The sequence below is a fragment of the Schistocerca americana genome, chromosome 1 (genome assembly GCF_021461395.2).
Source record: "Schistocerca americana isolate TAMUIC-IGC-003095 chromosome 1, iqSchAmer2.1, whole genome shotgun sequence".
NCBI classification, from domain to species: Eukaryota; Metazoa; Arthropoda; class Insecta; order Orthoptera; family Acrididae; genus Schistocerca; species Schistocerca americana.
The window spans coordinates 1,015,071,651-1,015,087,758 of record NC_060119.1 but is presented as its reverse complement, the minus strand read 5'-3'; the positions used below and the strand labels follow the sequence as shown (position 1 = coordinate 1,015,087,758).

The 16,108-nt window shown below is 42.3% G+C and overlaps 1 protein-coding gene across 1 annotated transcript in view; it reads right to left on the bottom strand.

The window, feature by feature from the left end:
- Positions 1-14,436, bottom strand: part of LOC124548916 (agrin-like) — an 89,182-nt gene extending 74,746 nt beyond the window's left edge. Inside the window, exon 1 of the mRNA XM_047125204.1 lies at positions 14,257-14,436. Coding sequence (XP_046981160.1) covers positions 14,257-14,308 — 52 coding nt within the window. The 5' untranslated portion in view covers positions 14,309-14,436. The remainder of the gene's footprint in view (positions 1-14,256) is intronic.
- Positions 14,437-16,108: the final 1,672 nt, after the last annotated feature.

Genomic DNA, 16,108 nt, shown 5'->3' with positions numbered 1-16,108 from the left:
CTCATTTCCTTTTAACTGTTCCAGACCTCACGCCAATCTGCGTGAGCTTAACGCGTGCCTTTCGGCTTCCTCTCGGTGTGACTTGGCTGTCTTGCTAAGTCACAACAATAACCATACGGCATTTACCTTAAACGATGCACGTTCAAATGGTTCAAATGGCTCTGAGCACTATGGGACTTAACTTCTGAGGTCATCCGTCCCCTAGAACTTAGAACTACTTAAACCTAACTAACTTAAAGACATCACACACGTCCATGCCCGAGGCAGGATTCGAACCTGCGACTGTAGCGGTAGCGCGGTTCCAGACTGTAGCGCCTAGAACAGTTCGGCCACAAACGTTGCAGGAAAACCGCCAAAAATGTAAACCTGGTTGCTCATATGGCGATTTGACCCGCTGTACTCCCGAATAAGAGACCAGTGTCTTACCACAGCATACCTTGCTTCGTATGGAAGACTACGAGGGTGTTGTGAGTACGGTGAACAGTGGTTTCTTATACGACGATGAGATACTGATATGACTGATGCCATCTCCATACAGCAGTGGTCTAGACGTGCCATCTTTGACTAATAATCAACATTTCAGTGGGCTCGGAATCGATCCCAGCCAGTGCTTTAATTTTGAATAATAATATTTGTAGTAGCGACCGAAGGCCCGGCATGAGGACCCCCCTCTCAATCCGCCAGAGGTCCTTTCAATGAGGGCGGAGTAGCGGACAGAGTTTATGGACACCTTCTTGCCATTGGTGTAGGAAACTACATCTAAAAGGCGAACGAATCAGTAAGAATCAATGGCGTTGGGATACAGGAGACAATGGCAACTACAGAATTAAAGACAGTTAATATGTATCCATACAACATGTGGTCTGTAAATCAAAAAGTGTCGTGATGATCTCTCTAGCAGCAAAAGATTCTAGATTAGTTCCATTCGGATCTCCGGGACGAATCTGACTAGGGACAGGTGACATTCATAAAACGAGTCAATGACCAAAGAAGGGCTCACATTCTACGAGTTCTACGAGTCAGAGCGTTGAAGGTCACAAGTTTTGACGTTGAACCTTAAACGGGAGATGCAAAGGCAAGTCTACATATGATGGAAGTCAGCAAAGAGAAATGTTCGGACTAATACAGGGTAACATCAACAGCAGCAGCAGAAAATGCTATAACGGGAGTAAGATTCGTTATGTGTAGGAAGGTAGGTCACAGAGTAGCTTAAATTTTGTAAATTTGTGGTAATATCTTATGGGACCAAACTGCTTAGGTCATCAGTCCAGAAGCTTACACACTACTTAATCTAACTTAAACAGACATACGCTACGGACAACACACACACACCCATGCCCGATGGAGGACTCGAACCTCCGACGGGGAGAGAGCCGCGCGGACCGTGACAATACGCCACAGACCACGCGGGAGTAGCTTACTTTCCACAATTAAGTGATAGGGTTATTCTCATCAGAATCGATACCAACCAAACCGACAGCAACAGGTCATGTATACACCCCGGGTCACTAGCAGAATATGAACAGATAGGTGAAGTATATGAAGACACTGAACGGGTGTTTCAGTATGTAAAGTGCGATGATAACAGAGTAATCATCAGAGATTCTAACGTTGTGGTAAGGGAAAGAATTGAAGACGGTGTTACGGGAGAATATGTGCACGGTAGTAAGAATGAGACGGGAGAAATATTTGTAGAGTTCCGCGGTAAAAAACAGCTGGTAATAACGGATACACTATTCATGAGAGGAGAAGATCTGCTTGGAAAATACCTCGAGACTCGGGACGATACAGGACTATACCAACTGTATTCCATCATGTTGAGACAGAGATCCCTGAACCAGATACCGGGTTCTAAGGCCTATCCAGGAGTAGATATAGATTCAGATCACAATATGGTCATGACGAAGAGTGGACTGCAAGAGAATCGTTCGGCAGAATCAGTGTGGAAACAGGAGGGATACCGAAGTACTAAGGAATGATGTGCGTCTGAAGTTCTCTGAGGCTGTAGTTACTGCGATAGTAAATACCATACTAGGCAGTCCAGTTGATGAAGAGAAATGGTCATTCCTAAAAAGGGCAATCACATAAGTCGGATAGAAAAGTACGTACAAGGAAGACAACTCTGAAGAAGTGTTGAGTAACAGAAGAACACTTCAATTGGTCGGCGAGTGAAGGGGTACAAAATTGCTCAGGAATACAGCAGTATAGGTCACTTAGGAATAAAATAAATAGGAAACGCAAGTAAACTAGGGAGAAACGACTATAAGAAAAGTGTCAAGAATTAGAATGGGGAATCGTCGTTGGAAAGACAGATTCATCGTATAGTAAATCCAAAGCAACCTTCTGTGAAATTAAAATGAAATAAGTCAACATTACGGATGCAGGAAGGATTCCATTACTAAAGGTACAGGAGAGGGCGAATAGCAGGAAAGTGTACACTGAAAGTCTGTACGAGGGGAGGGAACTGTCTAATAACGTGATAGACGAAGGATTGGGAATCGATGAAGATGACAGGTGACTCAGTATTGCGATCAAATAAGACGGAAGTCATAGACAGCATTCTTTCGGAATTTCTGAAATTATTGGAGGAAGTGGTAGCTAAAAGACAATTCAAATTGATGTATAGATTATATGAGACTGGAGATACCACCACACTTTCGCAACGATACCATCCGCACAATCGGAATATGGCAAGGAGTTATAAGGACCGAATTATCATACAATCAGCTTAAGAGCTCATGCATCACAGTTACCGACAAGAATAATATACAGAAGGATGGAAAAGAAAATTAAGGTTCTGTTATCTGACGATCAGTTTCTCTTTAGGATAGGTAAAGGTTCAAGAGAGGCAGTCCTGACATTGAGCTTGATAATGGAAGCAAGACTGAAGAAAAATAAAGACCTAATAATAGGATCTGTCGGCCTATAAAAAGCGTTAAATAGTGTAAAATGGCGCAAGACGTTCGAAATTATGAGAAAAATTGGAGTAATGTATTGGGAATAACAGCTATTTACAATATGTTCAAGAGGCGAGAGGGAACAGACGAGGGAAGACGAGGGAAGATGAACACGAAGTTCCTCGGGTTAAAAAGGGTGTAAGTCGGGGATGCAGCCTTTCGCCCCTATTGTTCAATCTATACACCGAAGAAGCAATGAGGGAAATAAAAGAAAATTTCAAATGGGTCAAATGGCTCTGAGCACTATGCGACTTAACTTCTGAGGTCATTAGTCGCCTAGAACTTAGAACTAATTAAACCTAACTAACCTACGGACATCACACACATGTCCGAGGCAGGATTCGAACCTGCGACCGTAGCGGTCGCTCGGCTCCAGACTGTAGCGCCTAGAACCGCACGGCCACTCCGGCCGGCGAGAAAATTTCAAGAGTTGGATTAAAATTTAGGGTGAAAGGATATTGATGATAAGATTCGCTGATGACATTGACGTCCTCAGTGAAAATGAAGAAGGCCGCGCGGGATTAGCCGAACGGTCTTAGGCGCTGCAGTCATGGACTGTGCGGATGGTTCCGGCGGAGGTTCGAGTCCTCCCTCGGTCATGGGTGTGTGTGTTTGTCCTTGGGATAATTTAGGTTAAGTAGTGTGTAAGATTAGGGACTGATGACCTTAGCAGTTAAGTCCCATACGATTTCACACACATTTGAACAAAATGAAGAAGAATTACAGGTCTTTTTATTTTTCTTCAGTCTTGCTTCCAGAATCAAGCTCATTGTCAGGACTACCTCTCTTCAGCCTTTCCCTTTCCTAAAGCGAAACTGATCGTCAGGCAACAGAGCATCGATTTTCTTTTCCATCCTTCTTCATATTATTCTTGTCGGCAACTTTGATGCATGAGCTCTTAAGGTGATTGTACAATAATTCGGTCCTTATCCCTCCTTGTCATCTTCCGATTGTGTGGATGGTATCCTTGCGAAAGTGTGATGATATCTCCAGTCTCATATAACCCACACACCAACTGGAATTAAGAGCCTAATGAGTACAGAATATGAATTCATTGTAAATCAAAGAAAGACGAAAATAACAAGAAGTAGCAGAAATGAAAACAGCGAGGAACTTAACATTCAAATTGGTGACTACGAAGAAGACGAAGGAATTCTGCTGTCTTGAAACAAAAATACGGGTAACACATGGTGGAAGATGCAAAGAGGACATAAAAAGCAGAATGAAACAGGTAAAGAGGGCTTCCCTGGCCGCAAGAAGTCTTTGAGTATCAAATGTTGGCCTTAATTTGATGAAGAAATTTCTGAGAACGCATGTCTGGAGTACAACACTGTATGTAAATGAATAATGAACTGTGAGAAGAACTAAAAATGAGAGAAATGAAGCGTCTGAGATTTGATGCTATATATGAATGTTGACTGGTGAGGTAAGAGAAAAGGAAGTTCTTCACATAATCGGCGAGGAAAGGAGTATGTAGAAAACACTGGCATGATGAAGGAAAAGAACGACAGCATATGTGCTAAGATATCATGCAATAATTCTCATGGTACTAGAAGGAGCTGCACACTTTAAAAGTTTTATGGGAAGATAGGCCTTGGAGAAGACTGATGACCCAAAGCAAGAGACCTTAGACAAGGGACTCGCGTGGCATTTGTCACAAAGAAAAGAAGAACTAATGAGTTATACAACATAACCGTATTATTGTCCAAATCAACGCATCTTGCAACCCTTAATCTTTCATGAATCAGACAATATCTCCTAAATCCAGAACTGGTTTCCCAATCACAGATTTCAACTACACCAATATGATCAATTTTTGTTGATTTCCTGACTCATAATGAAGAACTCCGCGAAGTAGCTCTTTAAATGTGTATCTATTGTGTGAATTAATGTGATGATTTCTTTCACAATATAGTGTTGTATTCCTATTATTCGAGACGATTACGTTTGTTAAGGAAATGGAAACTGGTCAGATCTGCGGTAGGTGTTGCACAACCCAACCGTGTTTAATAGTTTCAAGAGGGTGGTAGAGCCTAAAGTTCCTATCCGATAGACATTTCACTGTCAACAGGATCACATATGCTCATTCCTGGAATTCTGATTTGTAGTTTCGAGTGCATCCCACAGGAAATGCTTGCAGTCTGTCGAGAAGGGGGGTTATTTCAGCATTTATTCTTCCCTAGGAGCCCTAACACTAGTGACTGAAATTCTTCCACAGATTTTTTCATCGTTTGTCACCGTTTCCTGACAATATTTCGGGAATATGTCATGTCACAGCGAACATGAAATATGATAAAGAGCAATAGTAAATATTGCCTCATTTAGAACCATAAATAGTCGCAGCATTCTAAAGAACTCCAAAATGGATTAAATAAGGTCAACCAAATCTGATTATTATGATAGCGTTTATCTATGAATTTGTGTTATGAATGTAGATATATGACGTTCGGAGAGATTTTTTTTGTCTTTCTTCGCCATAGCACAATATCCCTTAGAATATGAAGGCTCTGACCATTTACGAAGTCAGTGCCGTAACGATTTTTGATTACAGGCTATGATTGCTTGTGGTATAAGGAGTTGGTGTTCTGTTTTATATTGACAGGTAGCTGTATTGTATGATCATGCTGATAGCAGTGCGTGTAACAGAAAATACAAAAAATCGCTCAGACATAGAAAATAAACATTAAAATCCACTCAGAAAAAAAGAGTCTATGGTCTGTTATGCGTCGATCCCTTTAATTCGCAGAGACCGTTCATTTGTATCGTACATTCAGCTAATGTTTCCGGGAATTGGTAACAGTCGCAACCAATATACCACGACAAAATACATGACCGCAGGTAAGCTAACAACGCGCCCATAATGTAGGTAAAACGAGTACGTCTAATTATATACTCAATCAAGAAATTGCTCTTCTAAAAGATTAAGGCGAAGATTTGTAACTTATTGAAAATGGATTAATAGCATTTCAGGCCTACATCTACATTTACATCTACATGGATACTCTGCAAATAACATTTAAGTGCCTGGCAGAGGGTTCATCGAACCACCTTCCCAATTTTCTATTATTCCAATCTCGTATAGCGCGCGGAATAAATGAAAATATTTTGGCATTTGTTGAAATTATTTAGGGCAGGCATTATTTCGTTAATAATATCATTTAAAGCTAAACAGCTCGAAGCCTGAACAGAGATTGTCAATGGTCTATCAGTCGATAATCAATTATAATTACCCACTACCAGCCACACATAACAACCGCTGTAAATAGCCCGGAAAAACCACCCTGCGAAGAGGATGACGTTTAGAATTTGGATGACAGCAATTATGCTTCTGAATAGTGCTCACGAATTTGGACGGCATAAATTATGCTTCTGGATAGTGCTCACGAATTTGGACGGCAGCAATTATGCTTCTGGATAGTGCTCACGAATTTGGACGGCAGCAATTAGGCTTCTGGATAGTTCTCACGGATTTGGACAGCAGCAATTATGCTTCTGGATAGTGCTCACGAATTTGGACGGCAGCAATTAGGCTTCTGGATAGTGCTCACGAATTTGGACGGCAGCAATTATGCTTCTGGATAGTGCTCACGAATTTGGACGGCAGCAATTAGGCTTCTGGATAGTTCTCACGAATTTGGACGGCAGCAATTATGCTTCTGGATAGCGCTCACGAATTTGGACGGCAGCAATTAGGCTTCTGGATAGTTCTCACGAATTTTGACGGCAGCAATTAGGCTACTGGATAGTGCTCACGAATTTGGACGGCAGCAATTAGGCTTCTGGATAGTTCTCACGAATTTTGACGGCAGCGATTATGCTTCTGGTTAGTGCTCACGAATTTGGACGGCAGCAATTAGGCTTCTGGATAGTTCTCACGAATTTGGACGGCAGCAATTAGGCTTCTGGATAGTGCTCATGAATTTGGACGGCAGCAATTATGCTTCTGGATAGTTCTCACGGAGATCCTCGCGGAGGCGGTGACGCCGAAGCAAGCGTACTGTTAGCTTAGATCGAGGGCCGGAATTGAAAAATATACCCACATTACCACCAGTTGCCATGCAGCCCCTGGTAATTGTAACTAGAGTAGTCGGGACGGCGTAATTTATATTCCCGCGGTTGACGACTAGCTGCGGTAGCATGGCTGCCCTTTTCTGCTGACAGTATCCGCACGTTAGCCCAATACGATATTGCAGTGCCTGTGTTATTCTGACTACGATACAAAGTTCTTCGGACATGCATGTATGTCCAAAGGAACAGGCACTGCGGTGACTACAACCGTTAATAAATACATTAAACGTATAAGGTCAACCATCAGCTGTAGAGTGGAAAGAGGACAATGAAAATTCGTACTGGAGAGGAACTCGAACCCGGATTTCTCGCTAATCGCGAGCGCTCGCCTTACCATTTTTTTTAAGCACGAATGCTGATGATGAAATGATGAGGCCAACACAAACACCCAGTTCCCGGGCAGAAAAAAATCCCCCCATCTGGCCAGGAATCGAAGCGGGTACCCCTGATCAAAGGCACCAACTCTAACCACTTCTTTTTCTTCTTTTTTTTCTTTTTAGACATAAATTTCAATAAAGGTAACAGTGAAAAAGTAATAAATAAATAGGAGCGACAGAGATTTGAACACAGGCCGCCCGCTTGGTAGTGCAATACCGTAACCACTTTTTTCCCCCCCAAAGCGCTTATTTAAGTCATTCGATTGAAATAAAACAAAAGACGTCATTTTCACAAAAACAAAAGGGTTAATTCAGAAAAACGTATGTGAAGGGATATGGCGTTAATTTTAACATGCCCACATCTTTTTCCCACCGTCACTTCTACATCGTGGAACATCTAAATCCAAACAAGAATGTCCACAAAAAAGGGAGGGATATCAACTCATCCAACTCCTTGTCAGTGAAATACAAGATACAGCATATTAGAAAAAAGCTCACGATGACGGGGCATCCTGAGCCACGTCCAACCATTTGGTTATCCGTGCAGGACTCACGGCAAGGCCCAAACTTCCAGATGTCGTCAACAATGCGTCTACTACTTGAACTCGTACATACATTATGTATATTCTCGTACAGGTCAGACGTTGTGCTTGAGAGTCACTTGCCCGGTATCGGGAGAGAAATACGATATTACAGTGTCTGTGTTATTCTGATTACAGTGCAAAGGAACCAAATGGTGCACGCATGCATGTATGTCCAAAGTAACTTTGTATCGTAATCCCAATAACTTACGCACTGCAATAACGTATTTCTCTGCCGATACGGGGCAAACGACTCTCAAGCATAACTTCTGACCTGTACGGAAATATACATAACGGATGTACGAGTACAGGTCGAAGACGCAAGGTTGACGACATATGGAAGTTTGGGTGTGTCTGTGAGTCGTGCACGGATAGCCAAATGGTAAGGCGATCGCTCGCTATAAGCGAGTAATCCGCATTCGAGTCCTGGTGTGGCACAAATTTTCATTGTCGTCATTTCAGTCTACAGCTGATGGTTGTCATTATTCGCAATTGCAAATACATTTAATTTATTGCCGCAGTACTGCTTGTGGCTACTCCACAGTCAACTTACGTAAAACTCTCAGATACAAACTGATTTTCCTGCGTGTTGCCCGATACCTTAAATGACTGTCCCAAGTTAGGAATACGGCAGAATGTCTAAACTGGAATCTTCGGGGAGGGACTCAACTACAGCACCTTCTCAAGACAATTCTGGTGTTGTTATCACGGTGCCATTTTGCTCCTTCAAAGAAACACAATTACAGTATTGTAGACCATCGAGTAGAACAAGTGGACCGTATGTTTGTTTGAAATCGTGATTCCTAAATCTGAAACAGATTTAGAATTTCTGTGCAACCGTTTGATCGATGCTACAAATGCACCGAATACTTTTCGGTACAGATTCTAGGAAGGCTCTTTTTAAAGATTTGTGCTGCAAAGTAGCCTCACAAATGACTGTATATGAGAATGCAGGAAGAAGATAGGCTAAATTCAGCACAAGAGAAAGGAGGAAAGCAAAATGTTAAGAAGATGAATAAAGCCAAAACAAGTGTCATGGATAGAAAATCATAATTCGTATACTGCATTTGAAAATACTAGTAAGACATAAAACAAGAACATCCTCGTCAGTGACCACGAAAATCGGTAAAGGAAAGTTGCCACGCGATGCGCGATATGGAGGAGTGTTCCAGTTTCTTCCGTATACTGTGAGTCACATTTATTTCTACCGATTTTTAACCCTTTATATTGGAAAGTTTTCGGAACGTGAAACCTGGTGTCCAGCAGAGTATTAACGTGGTTCTCCAGTGTCAGTTCATCTACATTAAAATAAGCACCCTGCTCGTATTTGCTAGGGTTCCGATAAAGAAACGGTGTGGTTCAAGATTATCTATTATGAAGCCATCGTACGAATGTTCACGAATCAGTACTGAGAATGTTACGCACCAATTGTCAGACATTTGATATATTTACCACAAGGTGTTTCGAGGCTGTTGTTGTGGTCTTCAGTCCTGAGACTGGTTTGATGCAGCTCTCCATGCTACTCTATCCTCTGCAAGCTTCTTCGTCTCCCAGTACTTACTGCAGCCTACATCCTTCTGAATCTGCTTAGTGTATTCATCTCTTGGTCTCCCTCTACGATTTTTACCCTCCACGCTGCCCTCCAATACAAAATTTGTGATCCCCTGATGCCTCAGAACATGTCCTCCCAACCGGTCGCTTCTTCTTGTCAAGTTGTGCCACAAACTCCTCTTCTCCCCAATTCTGTTCAATACCTCCTCATTAGTTATGTGATCTACCCATCTAATCTTCAGCATTCTTGTGTAGCACCACATTTCGAAAGCTTCTATTCTCTTCTTGTCCAAACTATTTATCGTCCATGTTTCACTTCCATACATAGCCACACGGGATTATGTTATCCCATTACTAAATGTTACAAAACTAGTAAACAAATCAATAAATCCTAACGGGATACCTTGTGACGACTATGTAAATATTTATATCATCCTGCAGTATAACATATCTTTAAGCTCCTGTTCCATTAGGCACCGTCAACAGTAAAAACCCAGCAACAGACAAGCATTGTCAAATATAAAATTTTTCCGTGAACATCTCAAGATGACGCATGATACTCTCACAAGACTCACCTGTAAACTAAAGGTAGCTGCCTTTACCTAACGATGACAGTAGGCTACTGTCCTATAACGCAGATATCACAGCTCCCAACGACGCTACTGTCTATTGCAAAATCTTTGAACGTTATATGTTAAGACCCAGTGTGTTCTAAAAAGCAATACTACACCTATTTTACAATGTGTGCATCCATATAGAACAACCAACAGAAAATATTACATTTCGCTCCGTTAATTGCAATAGGTTGGTGGCTCCCTCACAAGGAGGGTATCGCTAAAGTGAGTCCATATATGATCCTTGGGCACTTCTGCATTCTCATTTAACAAACACTAGAAATCCCAGCTTCTTCTATAATTAACAGGAACCGCCGTTCATCCTCAAAGTACAGTATCCTCACGCTGTACGTGATGTTACCCAACGAATGCTGCTCACTCTTGAGGTGCTACGCCACCGCCGGTGAGCAGTCATCTTTATTATATTACTCTTTAGACCTTATTTTAAAATTTTTAGCCGTTTTCCCCACGCACTTATTTTCACAATCCTGACACTTCATTTTATAAACACCCACTTTTCCCATCCAAGGGGCACGTCTGGGCCCACTTTAACTATGTCCTCCTTGAGAAACAGCCACCAACTTAACATAATTAGAGGTGTTAGGTGTAATATTTTATAATTTGTAATGTATTAATTAAGGTTGCCTTCAGAGTTGCAAATAATATTTTTATTAGTGACTAGTTTCGAACTTTTCGTTCATTCTCAAACCATTACATATGTCAGAAGATACAATATTATTAACAAAACATAGAATACAAACTTTTGTGTGCACAGATTACAGCAGTTCAATAAATCTTTTGTGACATACCTGTATTTTTAACGTTTCACTGTGCATATTACATGTGTTTTTACAAAAGACCAATAAAAAAATTTACTTGACTGTACTACGGTTGTCTTGACAAGTTCAAAATTCGTTAGGCGTTTTTAAATTTATCAAGGCAACCGTAGTACAGACAAATAACATCTTTTTTAATTGATCTGATGTAAAAACACATGTATTAGTACAGAAAAACATTACAAATGCAGGTATGACCAAAATATTTGTTTCGCTGCTGTAATCTCTGAACATGAAATGCTTGTATTTTATGTTTTGTTAGTAACATTGAAGACAGGTAATGGTTTGAGAATGAACGATAAGTTCGAAACTAGTCACTAATAAAAATGTTATTTGCAACTCTGATGGAAACTTTAATGAATAAATTACAAATGTTTTACCAACGCAATGTTAGAGTTACGTAAAATTTTCTGTTGGCTACTCTTTATGCATGCACACATTGTAACAAAGGCGTAGTTTTGGTTTGTAGTATTTTCTAAGACTTGACTCTAACATTCACAGATCAAATAAATTACGGGAGTGCAGGCGGGTGACGTCATCGTCAAATATCGATGGTTGTCGGTGAAATCACCCGGGTGCATTCCCATAACTTATTTCAGCATATTATACGTTTGGAGCAGCTGAAGTCTCACAGCTTTCAGAGATTTTACAACAGACAGAAGCATCGTTTGGGGCTGTGATACATACATTATTGAATAGTGCTGTCAGTGACAGCTGCAGGCAGCTGCCTTTAGTTTAGAACTGAGTCTTGTGAGAGTGTTCGATACAGTTCCCCACAGTCGTTTAATGAACAAAGTAAGAGCACATGGACTATCAGACCAATTGTGTGATTGGATTGAAGAGTTCCTAGATAACAGAACGCAGCATGTCATTCTCAATGGAGAAAAGTCTTCCGAAGTAAGAGTGATTTCAGGTGTGCCGCAGGGGAGTGTCGTATGACCGTTGCTATTCACAATATACATAAATGATCTTGTGGATAACATCGGAAGTTCACTGAGGCTTTTTGCGGATGATGCTGTGGTATATCGAGAGGTTGTAACAATGGAAATTGTACTGAAATGCAGGAGGATCAGCAACGAATTGACGCATGGTGCAGGGAATGGCAATTGAATCTCAATGTAGACAAGTGTAATGTGCTGCGAATACATAGGAAGAAAGATCCTTTATCATTTAGCTACAATATAGCAGGTCAGCAATTGGAAGCAGTTAATTCCATAAATTATATGGGAGTAGGCATTAAGAGTCATTTAAACTGGAAAGATCACATAAAGTTGATCGTCAGTAAAGCAGATGCCAGACTGTGATTCACTGGAAGAATCCTAAGGAAATGTAATCCGAAAACAAAGGAAGTTTACAGTACACTTGTTCGCCCACTGCTTGAATATTGCTCACCAGTGTGGGATCTATACCAGATAGGGTTGATAGAAGAGATAGAGAAGATCCAACGGAGAGCAGCGCGCTTCGTTACAGGATCATTTAGTAATCGCGAAAGCATTACGGAGATGATAGATAAACTCCAGTGGAAGACTCTGCAGGAGAGACGCTCAGTAGCTCGGTACGGGCTTTTGTTAAAGTTTCGAGAACATACCTTCACCGAAGAGTCAAGCAGTATATTGCTCCCTCCTACGTATATCTCGCGAAGAGACCATGAGGATAGAATCAGAGAGATTAGAGCCCACACAGAGGCATACCGACTATCTTTCTTTCCACGAACAGTACGGGACTGGAATAGAAGGGAGAACCGATGGAGGTACTCAAAGTACCCTCCGCCACACACCGTCAGGTGGCTTGCGGAGTATTGATGTAGATGTATATGTAGTGTGATGCGTCAACATGAAATGTTTAAGGAACAGTTCTATTTGACACTGCATGTTTGCAGATGACTTCTTACTGTTGACCGTACATAACAGCACACATGCTTCAAGGTATACTATAGTACGATAAAAATATTTACATAGTCGTCAGTAGCTGCCTATTACGATGTATTAATTTGTTTCTTCATTTTACAGCACCTGATGGGATAACGTCGTCCCGAAATGTATCGTAAATATATTACACATTTAACAACTGATCCGTAATATTGTCAGTACTGGTGTGTTTCAAACTGGGCGGTATTCCTCCGAGGAATGGTTCAGAAATACCATACCAAACGCAGTTGGGAGGGAAAATCGTTCATTACATAGCAGCGCTTTGAAGAAGAAGGAAAAGTGAAACTCAGCGGGATAAAATAAACCTACATAAGGCCTACATAAGAGGAAAAAGCCTACATCTACGTCTACATGGTTACTCTGCAATTCACACTGAAGTGCCTGGCAGAGCGTCATCGAACCATTTTCATACTACTTCTCTACCATTCTACTCTCGAATGGCATGTGGAAAAAAGGAACACCTAAATCTTTCCGTTCGAGCTCTGATTCCTCTTATTTTATTATGATGATCATTTCTCCCTACGTAGGTGGGTGTCAACAAAATATTTTCGCATTCGGAAGAGAAAGTTGGTGAATGAAATTTCGTAGCCGGCCAGAGTGGCCGAGCGGTTCTAGGCGCTACAGTCTGGAGCCGCGCGACCGCTACGGTCGCAGGTTCAAATCGTGCCTCGGGCATGGATGTGTGTGATGTCCTTAGGTTAGTTAGGTTTAAGTAGTTCTAAGTTCTAGGGGGCTTATGACCTCAGAAGTTGAGTCCCATAGTGCTCAGAGCCATTTGAGCCATTTTTGAAATTTCGTAAATAGATCTCACCGCAAAAAAAAAAAAAAGACCGCATTTGTTTCAGTGACTGCCACCCCAACTCGCGTATCATATCAGTGACACTCTGACACCTATTGCGCGATAACATGAAACGAGCTGCCCTTCTTTGCACTTTTTCGGTGTCCTCCGTCAATCCTACCTGGTAAGGATCCCACTCCACGCAGCAATATTCCAGCAGAGAACAGACAAGTGTAATGGAGGCTGTCTCTTTAGTGGGTTTTTCGCATCTTCTAAGTGTTCTGCCAGCAAAGCGCAGTCTTTGTTCCGCTTTCCCCAAAATATTATCTGTGAGGTCTTTCCAATTTAAGTTGCTCGTAACTGTCATTCCTAGGTATTTAGTTGAATTGACAGCCCTTAGATCTGTGCGATTTATCGTATACCCAAAGCCGACATAAGCATTGGTACGAGAGTCACGAAATCGGGATTAGATAAATTTTGTATTAAGACATCACCGTCAGTGTATTTGATGCAAGTCGCGAGTGTACACGAAATGGTGTGATAGTGCAAGCAGTGCGTGTACTTACAGAGGAAGGCGGCTAGCAGCAGCGCGAGGAAAGCGGCGACGTGCAGCTTCATGTCGGGCGAGTGTCAGAGCAGAGCGGAAGAGGCGAGGCTGGTCTGCGGGAGGTCTGCGGCGGCTATCCGGAGCTTCTGCGTGCTGCGGCGACGGCGGGCGGCGGCGGATTGCTGCGGAGGCTGCCCGAGGCCGCCAGACGTACTCCCTTCGCGACGCCACCCCACCACCGCCGGCGCCACCACGTGCTGTTTACCAATAAGCGGCCCGCAGCGCCGCGCCGAACGCCGCTCGTACGGCCCCGCCGCCAGATGAATGGAGCGTGCCCTCTTGCGTAAGGCCTGCGCGCTTTTCGGCGCAGTTCTCGAGATGCATACGTGATCGTCTTATCGACACCTCTTTTACAGCTCTCGCCATCTGGCTGTTTCTCTCTATGCCGCCATCCTTCACAGTCAAGGCTTTCAGGCTGTTACTTCACGTAAAGATAGTACTTCTTTGTATACAATATGCTAAACGGACGACCGTTCCATGTAGTCGGAGGACTCAATAGCAGCTTCTCAAGAAAATTAATAATAATAATTCAAAAAAAACACTCTACCACAGGACTCAGTCCTTGCCCCACTTCCGTTCAGATTGTACATAGCCGCGCGGGATTAGCCGAGCGGTAGCCGGCACGGTAGCACAGCGTGTTCGGTCAGAGTGTTAGCTGGCCTCTGTAATAAAAAAAGAAACTGAGTGAATGGATCAATAACGAACTTCAACGGGCGTCAGGTGACGTCCGCCACGAACAATTGAAACGAACAATAACGAACAAAATTAGACTAAAAAAAAAAAGCGGTCTAAGGCGCTGCAGTCATGGACCGTGCGGCTGGCCCAGGCGGAGGTTCGAGTCCTCCCTCGCGCATGGGTGTGTGTGTATGTCCTTAGGATAATTTAGATTAAGTAGTGTTTAAGCTTACAGACTGATGACCTTAGCAGTTAGGTCCCATAAGATTTCACACACATTTGAACATTTTTTTTTATTGTACCTTGAAAGGTCTCTGTTGGTTTCCTTTCATGTTAATTTCTTAAATCTCCTGTCATTTACGGCATAAATTCCACTTCTAAATTTACTGTGGTGTTTCTGACTCTATCTGGGTGGAGACTGAGCAGTGAAACGTGTTACTTTAACACATAAACAAGAACGATCTGCCACACTACTACACTTTAAAACACAGTTTATATGTAATTCATGTCACACAGTCTCATATGGAACCTACATCCGCTTTCATTTATATAGTGTATATGATAAGATACTGTCATCCCCCTTCCCTTCTGCGTGAAAGGATGAATGAGCAAATGTATTTATAGTTGCATGCTTGATGGTAGCAGACAAGCCTGTCTGCTAGAGAACAGTAGGACCAACGTCGGAACAGGTAGCTGCGCTTTCTAAAAGCAAAGAGGTTTCTGTTCTTGGTATGGTCCTGTCCGTCCCTTGTCATGTTGGTATAGGAAGCTGCCTCTCTGGTCACTTCCGATTGCATCTGTGAGGCACCCTCGGTAGGGGCCCACTCCAGTGTGTCCGCGGCGAGCGTCTGAATTGGTAAGGTCTCCGGCTAAGTGCGTCTCTGCTAGGACCGTAGGACAATGGATTTCTTAAGTTCAGCCTAACTGAAAATTTAATCACCTTTGTTTCAGGTTTAGATCTAAAATATCTGATGTTATCTTAAATTGCAACGCAGTGTAATTCGAGTGTGAAGTTCAGAATATCTTCCAGTAGTTGCTTTGTCACTACTTCGTGAGCAAAGTGTAACCACTTGTTGATGATCCGTAACTCTAAGATCATCAATCTTAAATGCGACTGTGCGTGAGATTATGTCTCG